Below are 18319 nucleotides of genomic sequence, written 5' to 3' on the forward strand. Positions count from 1 at the left end.
TAAGCCATGGAGGAGAAATTTTAAGCAGTGATGTTACAAGTCTGTATGCCCAAGTCAGCTTGCACAGTCCCGGAGCGGCACGGTGACTCAGTGCTTAGCACTGCTGCCTCACAGCACCAAGGACCCGGGTTTGATTCCAGCCTTGGACGACTGTCTGTATGGAGTTTGCACATTCTCCTCTTGTCTGTGTGGGTTTCCTCTGAATCCTCCAGTTTCCTCCCACAATTCAAAGGTGTACAAGTTAGGTGGATTGGCCGAGTTAAAGTGGCCCAGTGTTCAGGGATATATAGGTTAGGTGCATGAGTTGGGGTAAATATGGGGGAATGTGTCTGGGTGGGAGACTGTTTGGAGGGTCGGTGTAGACTTGTTGGGCCAAAGAGTTATTTCCACAATGTAGGGATTCTAATTCAGTCCATTCAGTGAATAGGACATGGAGTGAGAATTTTATATAAGCTCAAGTCTGCGGAGCTAGAAAAGTGAGAGAGCATTGAAATGTTTGAGTGTGGTGGTTTTGAAATACAGGGAAAGACTATGAGTTGGGAATGTTGTTCAGATTAATGTTCTGCTGTGATCTTATACTCATCTTAAGGGACCCAGTGTCCTTGTAGCTTGAAACAGATTAGGTGGTTTCATGCTCAAAGAAATCAATTCATCCTGAAGTAAATACATTAATGGTTTACTATGTTGTTCTGTCTCAATCAGTTTATAATGCCATTGCAAATAAGGCAAACAGGAATCAGAATTTGGGCAGGATGCATGTGCCACTTGTGTGGGATATAGATATTCAGGTTCACCACTGCTTTGGAGTGATCACTGTAGTAATTTCAAAATTTAATTTTTGAAAATAAATTTTTTCACTATTAGCAAAAATGCATCACTGCTTTTTAATATGTACCAAAGAAACCAGAATATTATAAATGAAAGCTAAAGTTAGGATGGTTCGATTGTTCCATACTTGGCACAGAAACTGTGGTTCACATATGAGTTCCCAATTGGAAATTGCAAATCTGATTACATCATCTGAGAGTATTACTGTCTACAGTTGTGCTGTGGTCTGTCTTGTGCTTGTAGAGGAGATATTATAAAGAACAGATACTCTAGGTACAGCTGTACGCTGCTGGTGATTAACACAGAAAGCAAAGAATAATAAGTTTCAAGTATTATTCATTGTCCAAAATTGTCCCAAACGGTTAGATAGAGGTCTACATGATCTTGCTACATTGCACAGCAAAATCATTATTTCACTTCTCTCCAAAACTTAAAATAGGGAGCATTCAATTCTGTCGATACCTCATGATGAACTTTGGAAGACCAGGCTTCACGTATATTGTGGCTCATATATATTCTGTTTCTACATGAATTTGCTCTGAAATTCCTGACATGAACTAAAGTTTTAATGGTTTTAGTGTCATTGAATAAGTGCCTGTCTTTGCATCATGAATAGGTACATCATTTCCTGTGATAGGATTTGTTTTCACCCAGCTCTGAAATTGATTACCCTGTATTGTCTTCCAATTCAGTGTGAAATGTTTGTTTCTTGTGCACAACACATTAAATTTGCTGAACTATTTATAATTTATAAATTAAATGTTGCACCAGAAGGAAGAAAGTTTTCAGTTATACATACTGTAGGATTTTGTAATTTGATTTTTATTTAAATGAGCAGAAAATCTTTTCTCTCACAGAATTACGTATGTACACTATATCTAAAATATTAAGAGCTGATTCATTTGAAATTTTCAAAACAGATATTGCTAAATTTTGGTTAGAAATGGTCATGGATTAAAGACTGGTGAATTGAGTTGAGGTATAGATGAGCGACGGTCTAATTGAGTGGCAGAAGTGCTGGTTTTCCTACTACTGTTTCTATTTAATCCTTCCATCGATATTTAGCTGTATGATGTGGAAGCAGGCTGATCCCATTGTGAAGGGCAGTGACCACATCTGCAGCAAGTGTTGGTTCCCGGAAGAACTCCGGATCAGAACTGATGATCTGGAATCTGGGCTTCAAACTCTGCGGCACATCCGGTAGGGGGAGAGTTACCTGAACGCTTTGTTTCAGGAGGCAGTCACACCCAGTAGATTAAGTAATTCAAATTCAGTAAGTGTTCGGGGCAATAGGGTGTGGCGGTAAGTGAGGCATATAGGGGGATTCTGCGTTTAGGAGTGCAGGAGCCTCAGCTTGTTCAACAGGTATGAGATTCTTGCTCCCTGAATGGATGAGGGAAAGAGCTGTGGACAGGATGAACCAGCTGACCACGGCACCATGGTGTAGAAGGTCATTCAAGACGGGGGGAGCAAAAAGACAAGTAGTTGTTATAGGGGATTCTATAATTAGGGGGATAGATAGTAACCTATGCAAGCCAGACCGGGAATCCGCATGGTGTGTTGCCTGCTTGGTGCCAGGGTGCAGGACATCTCAGACGGGCTTGAAATGATATTGGAGCAAGAGGGGGAGGTTCCAGTTGTTGTGATCCACGTTGGGACTAACAACATAGGCAAAGCTAGGGTGGAGGACCTGTTTGGGGATTATCAAGCACTAAGAAGGAAATTGAAGTACAGGTCCTCAAGGGTCATAATCTCCAAATTATTGTCCGAGCCATATGCCAATTGACATAGGGTTAAGAAAGTTAGGGAAGTAAACACGTGGCTAAGAGATTGGTGTAGGAAAGAGGGATTTCATTTCATGGGGCATTGGCATCAGTTTTGGAACCGGCGGATCTGTACTGTTGGGACAGTTTCCATCTGACCCGATCTGGAACCAGTGTTCTAGCGAAAAGGATAAATCGGGTGGTCAGTAGGACTTTAAACCTCTGAGTCGAGGGAAAGGGAAAGGAACAGGAACAGGAAGTATGGAGTTAAATGGAAAGATAAGCAATAGGATACCATGTCTGCAGGTGGGTTTAAGCTCGAGGCAGACTAGGAATGCAACAAAAAGGAAGGATAACTTAGGACATCTTATGATTTCCAATATCTCTAATAATGATCAGAAAGTTAGCATTAAGGCACTTTACCTGAATGCTCGTAGTATTCGTAACAAAGTAGATAAATTAACAGCACAAATCATCGTGAATGAATATGATGCGGTAGGCATCCCAGAGACGTGTTGCAGCGGGTTCAGGACTGGCATCCAAGGATTTACAACGTATTGATAAGACAGGGAGGTGCGCAGAAGGAGCATGGTTGCCTTGTTTTTTAAGAATGAAATTAAATCTATGGCACTGAATGACTTAGGGTCAGATGATGTGTAGTCTCTGTCTGGGTGGAGTTGAGGAACCACAAAGGCAAAAAAATTCATAATGGGAGTTATGTACAGAAGTCCCAGCAGTGGTGAGGACCAGGGGTGCAAGATGTACCAGGAAATAGACAGGGCACATCAGAAAGGCAAGGTCACGTTGATCATGGGGGACTTCAATATGCAGATGGACTGGGTAAATAATGTTGCCGGTTTATCCAAAGAAAGGGAATTCATGGAATGCTTACAGGATGGCTTTTTGGAAAAGCTTGTGATGGAGCCCACAGGGAGAAGGCTATTTTGGACTTAGTGATATGAAATGAGGAGAAAGTGAGGACTGCAGATGCTGGAGGTCAGAGTCGAGAGTGTGGTGCTGGAAAAGCACTGCAGGTCAGGCAACATCCGAGGAGCAGGAGAATCGGCATTTCGGGCATAAGCCCTTCATCAGGAATGAGGCTTGTGGATCGGGACTGAGAGATAAATAGGGAGGGGGGGGGGAGGGGTAGGTAATTGGGAAAGAGATAGGTGGACGAAGGTGAGGATTTGGGGAATACAGTGAGAGAGGGACTCCTCACTTTCTCCTAGTTGATTGCAACCTTATTGCGAAGCCTCTTCCAAGGATGCCTACCTTGAAGAAGTTCTCCTCCTCCTCTCTCTACAAAGATTTCAGTGAGTCCGTCTCCGCCCCGACCCACAAGTCTCATTCCTGATGAAGGACTTATGCCCGAAACGTCAATTCGCCTGCTCCTCGGTTGCTGCCTGACCTACTGTGCTTTTTCAGCACCATGCTCTCTGCTGTGTAATGAGCCAGACTTTATAAAAGATCTTAAAGTAAGGGAACAACTAGGAGGCAGTGATCATAATATGGTAGAGTTCAGTCTGCAGTTTGAAAGAGAGAAGGTGAAATCAGATGTAATGGTGTTACTGTTAAATAAAGGTAATTATAGGAGCATGAGAGAGGAACTGACGAAATTCAACTGAAAGCAGAGCCTATTGGGGGAGACGGTAGAACAAAAATGGCAGGAATTTTCTGGGTGTAATTGAGGACACAGTACAGAGGTTCATCCCAAAGAAAAGAAAGATTATCCGGGAGGGTGGGGATTAGCGGCCGGCTGATGAAGGAAGTCAGGAAATGTATCAAAGAAAAAAGAGCCTATAAAGTGAACAAGAGCACTGAGAAATCAGAAGATTGGGAAGGCTACAAAAACAAACAGAAGATAACAAAGAGAGACACAAGGAAGGAGAGGATCAAATATGAAGGTCGGCTAGCCAGTAATATTAGAAATTATAGTAAACGTTTCTTTCAATTTATCAGAAACTAACGAGATACAAAAGAGACATTGGGCCACTCCAAAGTGATGTTGGAAGGCTAGTGATGGGAGATAAAGAAATAGCTGAAGAACTTAACAAGCACTTCGCCTCTGTCTTCATAGTGGAAGACTTGCGTAATATCCCAACAATTAAGGAGAGTTGGGGGCAGAGTTGAGTGTGGTAGCCATTACAAAAGAGAAAGTGCTAGAAAAGCTAAAAGGTCTAAAATTGATAAATCACCTGGCCCCGATGGGCTACATCCTAGAGTTCTGAGGGAGGTGGCTGAGGTAATGGCGAAGGTGTTGGTTGTGACCTTTCAACAGTCACTGGAGTCCGGGAAAGTCCCAGATGATTGGAAGATCGCTGTTGTAACCCCCTTTTTCAAGAAAGGATTAAGACACAAGATGGAAAATTATAGGCCGATTAGCCTAACCTCTGTTGTTAGTAAAATCCTAGAATCTATCGTTAAGGATGAGATTTCTAAATTCTTGGAAGTGCAGGGTCGGATTAGAACAAGTCAGCATGGATTTAGTAAGGGGAGGTTATGCCTGACAAACCTGTTAGAATTCTTTGAAGAGACAACAAGTACGTTATACCAGGGAAACCCAGTGAATGTTATCTATCTAGACTTCCAAAAGGCCTTTGATAAGGTGCCTCACAGGAGGCTGTTGAGTAAGGAGAGGGCCCACGGTGTTCAAGGTGAGCATGGATTGAGATTGGCTGTCTGACAGAAGGCAGAGAGTTGGGATAAAAGGTTCTTTTTTGGAATGACAGCCGATGACAAGCGGTGTCCCGCAGGGTTCAGTGTTGGGGCCATAGCTGTTCACGTTATATATTAATGATCTGGATGAAGGGACTGGGGGCATTCTGGCGAAGTTTGCCGATGGTACGAAGTTAGGCGGACAGGCAGGTAGTACTGAGGAGGTGGGGAGGCTGCAGGAAGATTTAGACAGTTTAGGAGAGTGGTTCAGGAAATGGCTCATGAAATTCAACGTGAGCAAATGTGAGGTCTTGCACTTTGGAAAAAAGAATACAGGCGTGGACTATTTTCTAAATGGTGAGAAAATTCCTACAACCGAAGAACAAAGGGATTTGGGAGTGCTAGTCCAGGATTCTCTAAAGGTTAACTTGCAGTTTGAGTCTGTGATTAAGTAAGCGACTGCAATGTTGTAATTTATCTCAAGAGGGTTGGAATATAAAAGCAGCAATGTGCTTCTGAGACTTTATAAAGCTCTGGTTAGGCTCCATTTAGAATATTGTGTTCAATTTTGGGCCCCACACCTCAGGAAGGGCATACTGGCACTGGAGCGTGTCCAGCAGAGATTCACACGTATGATCTCTGGAATGGTAGGCCTAACATACAATGAACGGCTGAGGATCCTGCGATTGTCTTCATTAGAGTTTAGAAGGTTGAGGAGAGATCTAATAGAAACTTGCAAGATGATGCATGGCTTAGAAAGGGTGAACGTTGGGAATTTGTTTCCATTAGGCGGGGAGACTGGAACCCATGGACACAGCCTTAGAATTAGAGGGGGTCACTTTACAACGGAAATGAGAGACATTTCTTCAGCCAAAGAGTTGTAGGCCTGTGAAATTCATTGCCACGGAGTGCATTAGAGGCCAGGACGTTATGTCTTCAAGGCAGAGATGAATAAATTCTTGATCTTGCACAGAATTAAGGGCTACAGGGAGAGTGCAGGTAAGTGGTGTTGAAATGCCCATCAGCCATGATTAAATGGTGGAGGGGACTGGATGGGCTGAATGGCCTTACTTCCACTCCTATGTTTTATGATTTTGTATACCTTCTCAGATTCCTAGATACCTCTAAAATACATTTTGAATTGATGGCTTATGATTGGGAATGCACTATCTGAAATGTGGCAGAAACCGATTCATTCATAACTTTCAATGTGGAACTGAATACACAATTGGAAAGTAGCGATTCGCATAGCTATAAGGAAAGATCAAGGAAATGGAACCAATTGGGTAAGTTATTCAAAAAGCCAATGCAGCAGTAAAAACTGAATGGTCTTTCTTTACTTTCAAATTCTATGAAATGTTTTTAAAGCAATCTCCTGATTTCAAATATATAAATAAAGGTTTAATACTTGATAAAAAGGAAAAAGTAATGAAGGGATTTGTGAACAAAGTTGCCACAAAGGATTCCTGTGCTGATTTTTTTGTGCAATTTACATTAATTTTAATACCTTCACTAGATACCCTTGAATTCTTGTTGATTGTTGAATTTATGTATGATAATGATAAAATAGAGACGACTGTTAAAACATTTTGGCTTGCATTCATCAAGACAAATGCAAGTGTGCCAAATTTCAAAGCTTCTGGAATTGTGTTCTAGAGCACAATCTTGATTGCCAAAAATAAGAAACCTGTTACAAACTCATAGAGTATCTTCTTCCAAGTCCCATTAGAACAAACGTCTTCACTACCTTGGCTCCTTCAGGAAAAAGTAGTTTTTTTGTGTAATTATTGACAGTGTTAGAATTGAAGCCTCTCCATGTTGATCAACTCATGATGAGTAGTCTCAATCATATGTGGTCTGGCTTGTTCTTAAATCCTTATTGTTAGTAGAGAAACCTGACTGGGTAGGCTTAAGCAAAGTAGCCATCCTGGTTAATGTCTGCAAACCTGACCAAGGTAGGCAAGCAGGATTGAACACTGAAAGGGGCTTAACTCAAAAGACCGTCCTTTATAGTTTGTTGCTTGTCCCTTGCAAGCCTTTGGTGAGAAGTTATTAGATGTGTACATTCTCCCAATTTGTGATGAAAAGTCAATGACCTGATGGCACGTGAATTGATGAGTGTTGCAGCTCTCTTCATATTTCAAATGTGAACTCTGTCAGCAGTACAATCTCTTTTGTTTGGTGTGTACAACTCTGAGATTCATCCATGACAGCGATTTCCAGAACTTGAAGTCAATGCATCAGCACCCTTATCGGCATGCACAGAACCTTGGTGTGGCTGTCCAACCATAAAGTTGAGAGGAGCAGATGTGTAAGAAGCAGTACAGCTGTGGTGCCAGAAGTGCTACATTGCTCAGTGGAGTGAAGTGACAGACATTTTTTGGACATGTGGCATCTGCTGGCATCAATCCTATGTGGCAATCTGACAATACTAGTTAGGAGTATGGAGCATTGAATATACAGTGGAACCCACCATGGGTACTTGCAGCGGTGAAGCCAGTTTCTCTGATGTGCCAAAAGGTGTGACCTCAGACCAGATGGCCTTTGTTACCATCCAGAGGGAAAGAGCTTCCCATTTCTAGTGGATAGCCTTCAGCAGCACCTCTAGGATTTGCTAAAGGAAGGCTCCACTTTTTCCTGGTCTCTGAGGAGTGAGTTTGAATGATGCTACTGGGCTGCAGGGAGGGAAGTACTTAATGGGTATCTTTTAAAAATACCACCCAGAAATTAGGTCCTATTAGCAGATCTCCCTACCTTCCACTACTTAATCTAAAACTTAGTGTAAAAAGTATAAAATTTCACCAAACTATAGTATACCCATCTGCAGATGATGTTTCATCTCCAAAATGCAAAAATTCTCATCATGGTGCTAATTAGTTTATGTGGAATTCTCAAGAAGGAGGTTGACTGCATTCATTGCCTAAGGGAAAAATGTTAGTTTCAGCTCAGGCTGTCTGTGGTCTAATACATGTTAATTTCATGAAACTCATAAACCAATGTGATCAGGTGATGCCTGTGGCTATTTTAAGTCGGAGTTTTGGTTCATTTTCTTAAACACATTTCAGTCTTTTAAAGTTTCAACCGCTAAATCAGACAATGGAATACAAAGATAATGGTCCACACTTTATATCATTGGGGCGCTTCTAATTACGGATGCATTTTCTCTTACATTTTGCCACTTAACAATTTGCCAATTATAACTACCTTCAAAAGTCTTACAGGTTAGTTGCTCCCCCATTTACACGGTTTTAATCAGTGATTATTGTTTTCCATGCCGTGATCTTTGAAATTTCCATTGTCAATTGAAAGGTATTTTGACTGGAATTTTCAACACTCTTAGTTGGTAGAAAGTGCTATAAAACGTAAAGTGCCTTTGGCCAAACCAGGTTGATGACCTTATACTTTTGGAATTGTGTGTGTAATCTGCCTAATGCACATCAGATGAGTTTGTAATATCTGATTACAGCCTAAATCTTAAACAAATAATATGGGGAAGGGTGAACCTTTTATGATTTGATAATAGATTTATGGCAATATTTTACTAAAATACCAAAACTGTTTAATGAAAAAACAGTGAGCGGTCCTTTGCTATACAATTTCATTACAATTTGCACAATCTCAAAACTGCATGTCCTTTATTCTGTGGACATTGATGATTCAATGGGGAAGGTGTGCAAAAAAGGATGTGACTTGGTTGTGTGATAAATATGCAACTGCTGCAAACTTCTATGATTAATTGAAGTTAATTCTTGAAATGGGAACTTTGGAGCACATTTCCTTTTAGAAAGGATATACTGATGATCAATGCTTTCTCCAAGTTGCATAGCAGCCTGATCTCACACAGATTTGGCCCCTTTAAGTTAATACTTGCTCATCCAATGCAATAATGATTAAAGGGTTCATATAAGGTCACCAGTACAGAATACGAAAGGAATAGAGGTGACATTGCTAATAATGAGGAATAAACAGAAAATAAAAATATTAATATCGGAATAAGGTAAATGAACTTGTGGCGTGGATAAAAAATTGGCAGGTATAATGTGGTGGGCATCACTGAGATGTGGCTGCAAGTGAATAAGGAGTGGGAGCTAAATAGTCAAGGATATACATCCTATCGAAAAGATAGGCAGGTGGGCAGAGAGGTTAGGGTTGCCTTATTAGTAAGAAATGGAATTAAATCAATAGTAATAAAGAAAGTAGGATCAGATGGTGTAGAATCTGTATGGGTAGAATTTAAGAACTGCAAAGGTTAAGAAAAATCATAGTTGGAGTTAAGTACAGGCCTCCAAATAGTAGTCAGGAGCTAGGGCACAAGATAAACCAGCAGATAGAAAAGATGAGTAGGAAAGGCAAAGTTACAGTGATCATAGGGGATATCAATATGCAAGTGGGCTGGGAAAATCAGGTTGATAGTGGATTGCAAGAAAATGAATTTGTGAGGTGGCTTTTTGGAGCCCCCTAGGGAACAGACAAACTGAATTTAGTGTTGTGCAATGAGGCAGACTTGACAACGGAGCTTAAGGTGAAGGAATCCTTAGGAGGCAGTTATCATAACATGATTGAATTTACTCTGCAATTTAAGAGGGAGACGATTAGAATCTGAGGTAATGATATTAAAGCTGAATAAAGGCAACTACAAAGGATGGAGGGGGAGCTGGGCAGCTTGACTGGGAAAGGAGCCTAACAGGAAAGACAGTGGAACAGCAATGGCAGGAGTTTCTGGGAGTAATTCAAGAAACACAGCAAGGATTCATCCCAAGGACAAAGAAGCATGGTACAGGGAAGATGAGACAACCATGGCTGACTAGGGAAATCAGGGATAGCATGAAAGCAAAAGAGAAGGCAGGTAATGTGGCGAATAACAGTGGGGAACCAGATGATTAGGAAGCTTACAAAGACCAACAAAAGGCAACAAAATAAGAAATGAGGGAGAAGATTAAGCTAAGCTAGTCAGTAATATTAAGAAAGACTGGAAGTTTCTTGAGATATTGAAAAGGCAAAAGAAAGGCAATAGTGGACATTGGGCCACTGGAAAATGATACTGGAGAGATAGTAGTGAGGAACAAAGAAATGGCAGAGGAGCTGAATAACTACTGCACATCAGTCTTCATGGTGGAAGACACAAGTAATATCCCAAAAATTCAAGGGAGTGAGGTCCAGAGCTGAGTGTGGTGGCCATCACTAAGGAGAAGGTGCGAAAAAACTGATTGGCCTGAAGGTGGATAAATCACCTGGACCATCCGTCTACTATTCAGAGTCCACTTGCCAACCAGTTTAAAATGTTCATATTGAGGTAAAAGTGGTAGGTGCGAGAGGTAAAAGTGATGCGTGTATCAACTTTTTTTATATTGTGTGGTTTAGATATGACATTGACTTGTGGCTGAAGTAGGTCGCATGCTAATTTTGTCAGAAGAGGAAGAATAGTGTCAACATTGTGATAAACTTAAAAATCACAAAACACCAGGTTATAGTCCAACAGGTTTATTTGGAAGTACAGGCATTTGGAGTGGAGCTCCTTCGTCAGGTAGCTAGTGAGGCAGGATCATAGGACACAGAATTTATAGGTAAAATATCAAAGTGTCGCACAACTGATGCGATGTGTTGGACAAATATGGATTGCTGTTAAGTCTTTCGTCACTTAGAATGGGTTGCAGGTTTTGTTTCATTAATATGTAAATCCCAGAACTACTTTTAAGTCACATTCCCAAGATACTTAAGGTTTTATTAAAAAAAAAGGTACCATTTCAGCTCAGACAATGCATTAAAGTTATGAGGTTAGAGTTGGTCTGTGTTCAAACCTTGAGTCAGACTGGTTCTATTTCCAAAGTAGGAATTTTTAAAATGTCACATGGCCCGACTGCAGACTGTGTGCTTTTTGAACAAATTTTAGCCCCATTAGTTACCTGACGAAGGACCTGCACTCCAAAAGCTTGTATTTCCAAATAAACCCGTTGGACTATAACCTAGCGTTGTGTGATTTTTAACTTTGTCCACCCACAGAATGGACAGGATCATTGCTTATCTTGTGAAGAGAATCATATCATCCACCACTAATATTTTAAGGAAAGAAACATTTGATGGAAAAAGTTCACTGAAGAAAATGGAACTGAAGAAACCACCCTGAGAGAAAGAATGCTTCAGACCTGACTGTAACTCTGATTTATTTGTTCCTGGCTTTTTTGATAGGATGCTGGGCAACAGAACTTTGCTGCATTTGTCTAACCTTGCTTATTTAAAAAAGGAATGTGCCTCAATTAGCCCACCACGATATTTCCAGAGCAGTTAGGGATGGGAAAGAAATGCTGACCTACTGTATTGCTGAGTTAAAAAATGAGAAAAATAGCAGTTCCAGCAGATGCATTTCCTTAATTATGTATTTTTGAAATAGCAGTTCTTTGGTCATATTTGTGAACTAAACCTTTGCTGCCAAGAGTTTTGATGAAGCTGTGACATGTTGCTTGATCATTTAATGTATTTTGATATCCTTTGCCAAATTGATGAAGTACAAAAAAAAATGAATAATGAAACCATCCTCATTTGTATGACAAACTGTGGATCCCTATGCTACCCAAATTTTCTTTCCCACTTTGAAGATTTGAAAATGCAGATTTCATGTCTGAATTACTCATAGTTGGAAGAAAATATGAAAATACTGTCAGTTTTAAATATTGAATATTTATAATGTAAAAGCAACGATTCCTGACAGGATTCTGAAATTGTTTTATTTTCATCAAATAAATTTTCACCATCTCTTGTTTTACCCAATGTCTCAGCAACAACTTGCATTTGTGTCATGCTTTTAATGTTGCAAAGAATAGCAAAATGCTTCATGGAAATGTTTACAAATAAAGTTTGGTACTGAGTATTGAATAACTATTCAGACAAGTTAGCAAAAGATTGACTAATGAAATAGGTTTTAAGGAACATCTTAAAAGATGAAGAGGAGAAGGGAGGGAAGGCCAGAACCTAGGTCCCAGACAGCTGAGAAGAGGAGGCTCGCTTGGGGCTACAATACTATAGTCTAGTTCAGAAGTGGAAAAACAACAGCATGTGAGCTGAGGTTAAGTGGAGCTGAGCAATCTTATGTTGGTAGGATAATGTAGCCTTGGTGATTGAGAGGTATTGGGGTCATAACCTCAGTTCAGGGTCATATTGAATGCCATGGTGACAATCATTTTGGTACATCCTGTAATCAGCTGAGGAGAGGGATGGATTCAGAGATTGGGGAACAGATCAGGTCACCTTATTAACCGCGAAAATTTCTTCTCGTCCATTAGTAGATGTTGGGCAAACAGGAAGACAAATTGGCAATAGTGGTGAGGTCTCAGAGCTTCCCACAATGTTTTAGAGATGATTAATTACTTTTGAGGTGCAAATACTTATTAAATGATGCCTTTCACATTGTATTCAAAAAGTGTTGCATTAAATTGATTTATTATTTGGGTTTTTACAGAAGTTATGCAGGAAATGGTTCAACTAATTCATGCACAAAGCAACGGGGACTCAGTAGTCAGGACTGCTGCTTCACAGCACCAGGGACCCAGGTTTGATTCCATCCTCTGGTGACTATGTGGAGTTTGCACATTCTCCCCATGTCTGCATCTGTTTCCTCCCACAGTCCAAAGATGTGCAGTTTAGCGATGCTAACTTGTCCATAGTGTGCAGGCGAAATGGATTAGCCATGGGAAATGCAGGATTACAGGGCTAGGTTAAGGAGGTGGGTCTGGGTGGGATGCTCTTCAGACGGTTAGTGCGGACTCTATGATTCTATCAATGCACAGTTCAACACTTGATAGTGTTGAGTATCAGTTAAGTGCTAGATTACTAGATTAGATTACATTACAGCGTGGAAACAGGCCCACAAGGCCAACAAGTCCACACCGACCCGCCGAAGCACAACCCACCCATGCCCCTACATTTACCCCTTACCTAACACTACGGGCAATTTAGCATGGCCAATTCACCTGACCTGCACATCTTTGGACTGTGGGAGGAAACCGGAACACCCGGAGGAAACTCACACAGACAGGGGAGAACGTACAAACTCCACACAGTCAGTCGCCTGAGGCGGGAATTGAACCCGGGTCTCTGGCGCTGTGAGGCAGCAGTGCTAACCACTGTGCCACCGTGTCGCCCACGGTGTCAAAGACATTTTTCATGACCACATCAATAGACTGATGGGACCAGGTTCAGCATCTATTCTGAAGGTTGACAATTCCATATTGTCAAATGTAAATTCAATGCTGCATTGAAGTGTCTGCCTAATTTACATGTTTAAGTCTTGAAATGAGACTTGAATCTGTAATTTTACGACTGTGAGACACGAAGGCATCAACATTGTAGGAGTGTGGGAATCATGGTAGGCAAGAATGTAAATGCCCAGTTCATTTGTATTTTGAAGGAGAATGTTGGTCAGGACACCAAGAGCACTTTTTGTTGATGGTACTATAATAGGTTTTTCAACATCCAGCTGATGATGCAGCAGATCATGCAAATATCTCAGCTGAAGGAATAAACTCATGACAAAGCAGCATTTTGCATTAGATGCATATTCAGCTTATTTACTTCAGCATTAGGTGGAATTTTTTTTTAGTATCTTGCCATTCAAAAATTGGATACCATGGTCTGGATTTGACTAAGGTAGAAAGAAGGGATCTCTCCATTTGTGAGAGAAGATTCCGCTAAAGGCTCTCCACAAAAATTTGGAGGTATACTTCCATTTTAACAGTTCTTTCACAGCATAGAACCGTCAGAGCAATGCAAATCACTCCCCCTTTTCACAGCAGTCAGTTACTGTATTCTGAAATTTGAAGATCCTGACAGCCACTTTGATAGCTGCTGTAAACCCAGAAGTACGTTGGTCCATAGCGAGTATAGAAATAACTGGAATAATTTCTAAAGGACAGAAATAATCTCCACTTGGAAAGGCAAAAATTAACCAATGAATGGCTTTTTGTGGGAAAACATGGCTAACAAATTTTATTGAATTTCTTGAGGTGACTAGGTGTGTAGATGAGAGTCGTGCAGTTCATGTGGGTCTGAGTGGACTTCAGTGAGGCTTTTAACAAGGTCTCACAAAGAAGACTGGTAAGAGCCTATGGAAACCTGGGCAATTTGGTGAATTAGATCCAATTGGCTTGGTCACAGAAAGCAGAGGATGATGGCCGAAAGGGTGTTTTTGTGGTTGGCACCCTGCATCCAGTGACATAACAGAGTTCAGTGCTGGTTCTGTTGGATATATGCATTAATGATCTCGATGTGAATGTATGAGGTATAATCCATATGTTTGCAAATAATATGAAAATTAGTGTTGTGCTAAAAAGTGAGGAAGAAAGTCATAAACTACAGGATGATATAGATGGGCTGGTCAGATAAGCTAAGAAATAGCAAATGGAATTAGTCATGAAAAGTGTGAAGTCATACATTTTGAAAGAACTAACAAGGCAAGGTTTAATTGGAGGACCTTAGGAAGAGAATTTGAGGGACCTTGATGTCAGATTGGGTCTGACAGCAGTGGATGTTGGTGGGGTGGGGTGGGGGTGTGTTCAGGTCAGGGTCTGGAGGGTTAAATGGCTTGTGCTGGTGTTTTTAGGTGTGTGAGAGGCTATTTGATCGTTCTCCAGAAGTTTAACTATGTATTTAATATTCAAACATTTCCTGAATAACCATTTTACTTAATCTCATCAAAACCCTCCAAAGGATCTAATTTGAATAAGACTTTGTGAGTTACAAACTTACAAACATAGAGGTATGAAAGATTGTTAAGAGTGACGTAGGATGCTCTCCTTCCATCTTGGATAGCATGTATCTGTTACGCAGCATTGCCTAAACAAATTAATTGGTCTTTTATTCGTTTTTATGGATTCTTGCTGATGCAAAAAGTTGGTAGCACAGGAGTGCCACTGACTGAGGTATAATGACACTAGATATGACCAAATTGATAAAGAACATATTTCCCAAATAAATAGAATGCTTCAGTCATCAGTAATCAAAGAGAAAACTTAGTAAACATCTGGTTACAAAGTTCTGAGTCAATCTGGCTTGCTTCCATTAGATTAGTTGTGTTCCATCTGGATAGATGTGAAAGAACCCATGGCACAATTCCAAAATGACCAGAGAAAAGTGTGTTATGAACAGCATTTGTCCCTCAGCCATTACTAGCAAACTCAAGCTGGTTTTTTAACTGAAGCAAAAACAGAAAATGCTGGAGGAATTTGACTGGTCTGGCAACATCTGTTGTGAACAAAACAGTGAACATTGTGAGTTCCAAAGGATCACTGGACTTGAAATGGTAACTTTGTTTCGCTGTGTACAGATGTTGCCAGACCTGCTGAGTTTCTCCACCACTTTCTCTTTTTGTTTCTGAGTTCCAGCACCTGTAGTTCTTTGTTTTACTTTACTGGCCATTTATCTAAGTTTCTCTTTATGAAATCTTGTTATATCCCAAATTTGCTGTTAGGCTTGCTTACAAAAACAGCAGTATCTAAATTTCAAATTTAACTCATCATTTGTCAGTATTTTTGAGATATCCTAAGGAACAGGTTCATTTTTATTTCTAACCACAGTTGCTCACCTCAGTTCTGTTCAAATCCTGCACACTTGCTGAAATCGATTGGATAAATTACTGCATTAACTCCTGAAAGATTGATAAAAGTGTTAAGAGTGCTCTGAATTTTTTAAGGCCCTTTGTCAACATCAGGTTTCTGCACAAAGGACAGTTTATCTACAAATGGAACGGCTAGGATCTATAACTGATCTTCCATTGATGTTGATGCTTGGGTAATTCTGCCTCTATCTTTAAAACACAGGGTTGTGTTGCACTTTTTCTACCCACATCTGATGTTGGTTTAGCCATGAGTTAGTGGGATTGCTAGCGGTTTGTGTCTTTTACGCATACAGATTCCAATGTCCTGTTATTTGAAATGAATGTGTATATTTTTTTTTCTACAGCTTACTGACTCAGACTGTTGGACTACTATATGTTGGCAATTATGAACGTCCTTTTGCACAGATGAAGGTAAGTGATAAAGAAGTTGTTTGAAATTTTTTTGTCTATTGATTATAATGATGTATGAAATTCCACAAGCTTGCATTATCCTATTGAAATTCATGTGGAGTAAATTGAACCCAAAGTAGAGTGACATTTCACATTAATCATGAAAGGATTTTTGTCCAGATACTAAACAAAAGAATTTCATAAGATGACCTTAAACAAACGTCATTGTTTATGAAGATGTTGTGGTCCATATTGAAACATGCCAGTTGTGACAAGTTCCTCCTCACATTGGTCTTAAATAATCTGCCCCTTATCTTAAGGTCATGTCCCAGTTTTAACCCTTGAACTGGGAGAACCATCCTTTCTCAATCCACCTTGCCACACCCTGTAAAACTGTTGCTAGTTCACTCCTCATCGAAAATTTAAGGAATACAGACCCAGTCTCTCTCCTCAATATCTCCTCATCAGACAATCCCACATCCCAGTAATTAATCTGGTGAACCTCTGTTGCATTTCCCGTCATGGCAAGTATTCCCTACCTTATATACAAGGACCAAACTACCGTGTGTGAGATCTCAAGAGGCTATATATAACGGCTCAAGAAATGTTTACTCTTGCACTCAATCCCCTTGCATTGAAAGCCAACATACTATTTGATTTCCTGCGTGCTTACTGTTGTTGTGTGCTAACTTTTAGTGACTCATCAACAAAGACATCCAGGTCACTTTGGATACCCACACTTCCCAACTTCTCACCATTTAAGAAATATTCTTCCTTTCTGTTTTATATCAAACTAAATAACTTCACACTTATAAACGCATAGAGTTACACAGCATGAAAACAAATCCTTTGGTCCAACTTGTCCATGCCACCCAGATATCCTAAACTAATCTAGTCCCATTTACCAGCACTAGGCCCATATCCGTCAAAATCCTTTCTATTCATATACCCACACAGATACCTTTTAAATGTTGTAATTGTACCAGCCTCCACCACTTCCTCTGGCAGTTCATTCCATACATGAATCACCCTCTGCATGAAAAACTTGCCCCTCAGCTTCCTTTTAAATCTTTCACCTCTCACCTTAAACCTGTGCCTTCTCGTTTTGGATTTCCCTACCCTGGGAAAAAGACCTGTCATCTTTTCCCTGCCCCTCGTGGTTTTATATACCTCTATAAAGTCACCCCTCAACCTCTGACACTACAGGGGGGAAAAGCCCCAGCCTATTCAGCTTCTTCCTGTAGCTCAAACCCTCCAACCCTGGCAACATCTTTATAAATCTTTTCTGAACCCTTTCAAGTTGAACAACATCTTTTCTGTAGTAGGAAGACCAGAAATGAATGTAATATTCTAAAAGCAGCCTCACTAATGTCCTGTACAACCACCACATCTTACCCAACTCCTATACTAACTGACCAATGAAAGCAAGTGTGGCAACACCACCTTCACCATTCTGTCTACCTGCAACTCCACTTTCAAGGAACTGTACACCTGCACTTCTAGGTTTCTATACAGCAACACTCTTCAGGCCTTTACCATTAACTGTGTAAGTTCTGCCCTGGTTTGCCTTACCAAAACGCAAGACCTCACGCTTATTCACATTACAATCTATCTGCAGTATTACACCTATCTAAGTCCTCTTAAAGCCTCCTGGCAGCCTCCTCACAAAGCTGTAAGATGTAGAGTAGAAGTAAACCGTTGAGTATGTCCCACTATTCAGTGAGATCATGGATGATTGAATAATCCTCAACTCCATATTCCTGCCTTTTCCCCATAATCCTAGACTCCCTAACTGATTCAAGATTGTGATAGACACATTTTTAATGTACTTAACGAACCAGCCTCTACAGCCCTTTGCAGTTAGGAATGCTACAGATTCACTGACACTGAGAGAAGAAATTCCTTGCAATATGTCTTGACACGCATAAAGTTGGATAAAACCCCAGGAGTACCCTAGAACTCTGGGAAGCTCGGGAAGTGATTGCAGGGCTCCTTGCTGAGATATTTGTATCATCGATAGTCACAGGTGAGGTGCTGGAAGACTGGAGGTTGGCTAATGTATTACCACTAATCAAGA

At 40.5% G+C, this 18319-nt stretch overlaps 1 protein-coding gene across 6 annotated transcripts in view; it reads left to right on the forward strand.

The window, feature by feature from the left end:
* The window catches only part of rngtt (RNA guanylyltransferase and 5'-phosphatase), a 418275-nt gene that overhangs the window by 334832 nt on the left and 65124 nt on the right, over positions 1-18319 (forward strand). For 5 of the 6 annotated variants that reach the window (XM_043686789.1, XM_043686797.1, XM_043686812.1 and 2 more), the window contains one exon: positions 16197-16263. In XM_043686789.1, the coding sequence (XP_043542724.1) occupies positions 16197-16263 (67 nt within the window). Of the gene's footprint in view, positions 1-11246; positions 11530-16196; positions 16264-18319 lie in introns of those variants that run through there. The other variant, XM_043686818.1, reaches the window with a different exon arrangement.

Source organism: Chiloscyllium plagiosum, chromosome 3, assembly GCF_004010195.1.
Source record: "Chiloscyllium plagiosum isolate BGI_BamShark_2017 chromosome 3, ASM401019v2, whole genome shotgun sequence".
In the NCBI taxonomy this organism is placed as follows: Eukaryota; Metazoa; Chordata; class Chondrichthyes; order Orectolobiformes; family Hemiscylliidae; genus Chiloscyllium; species Chiloscyllium plagiosum.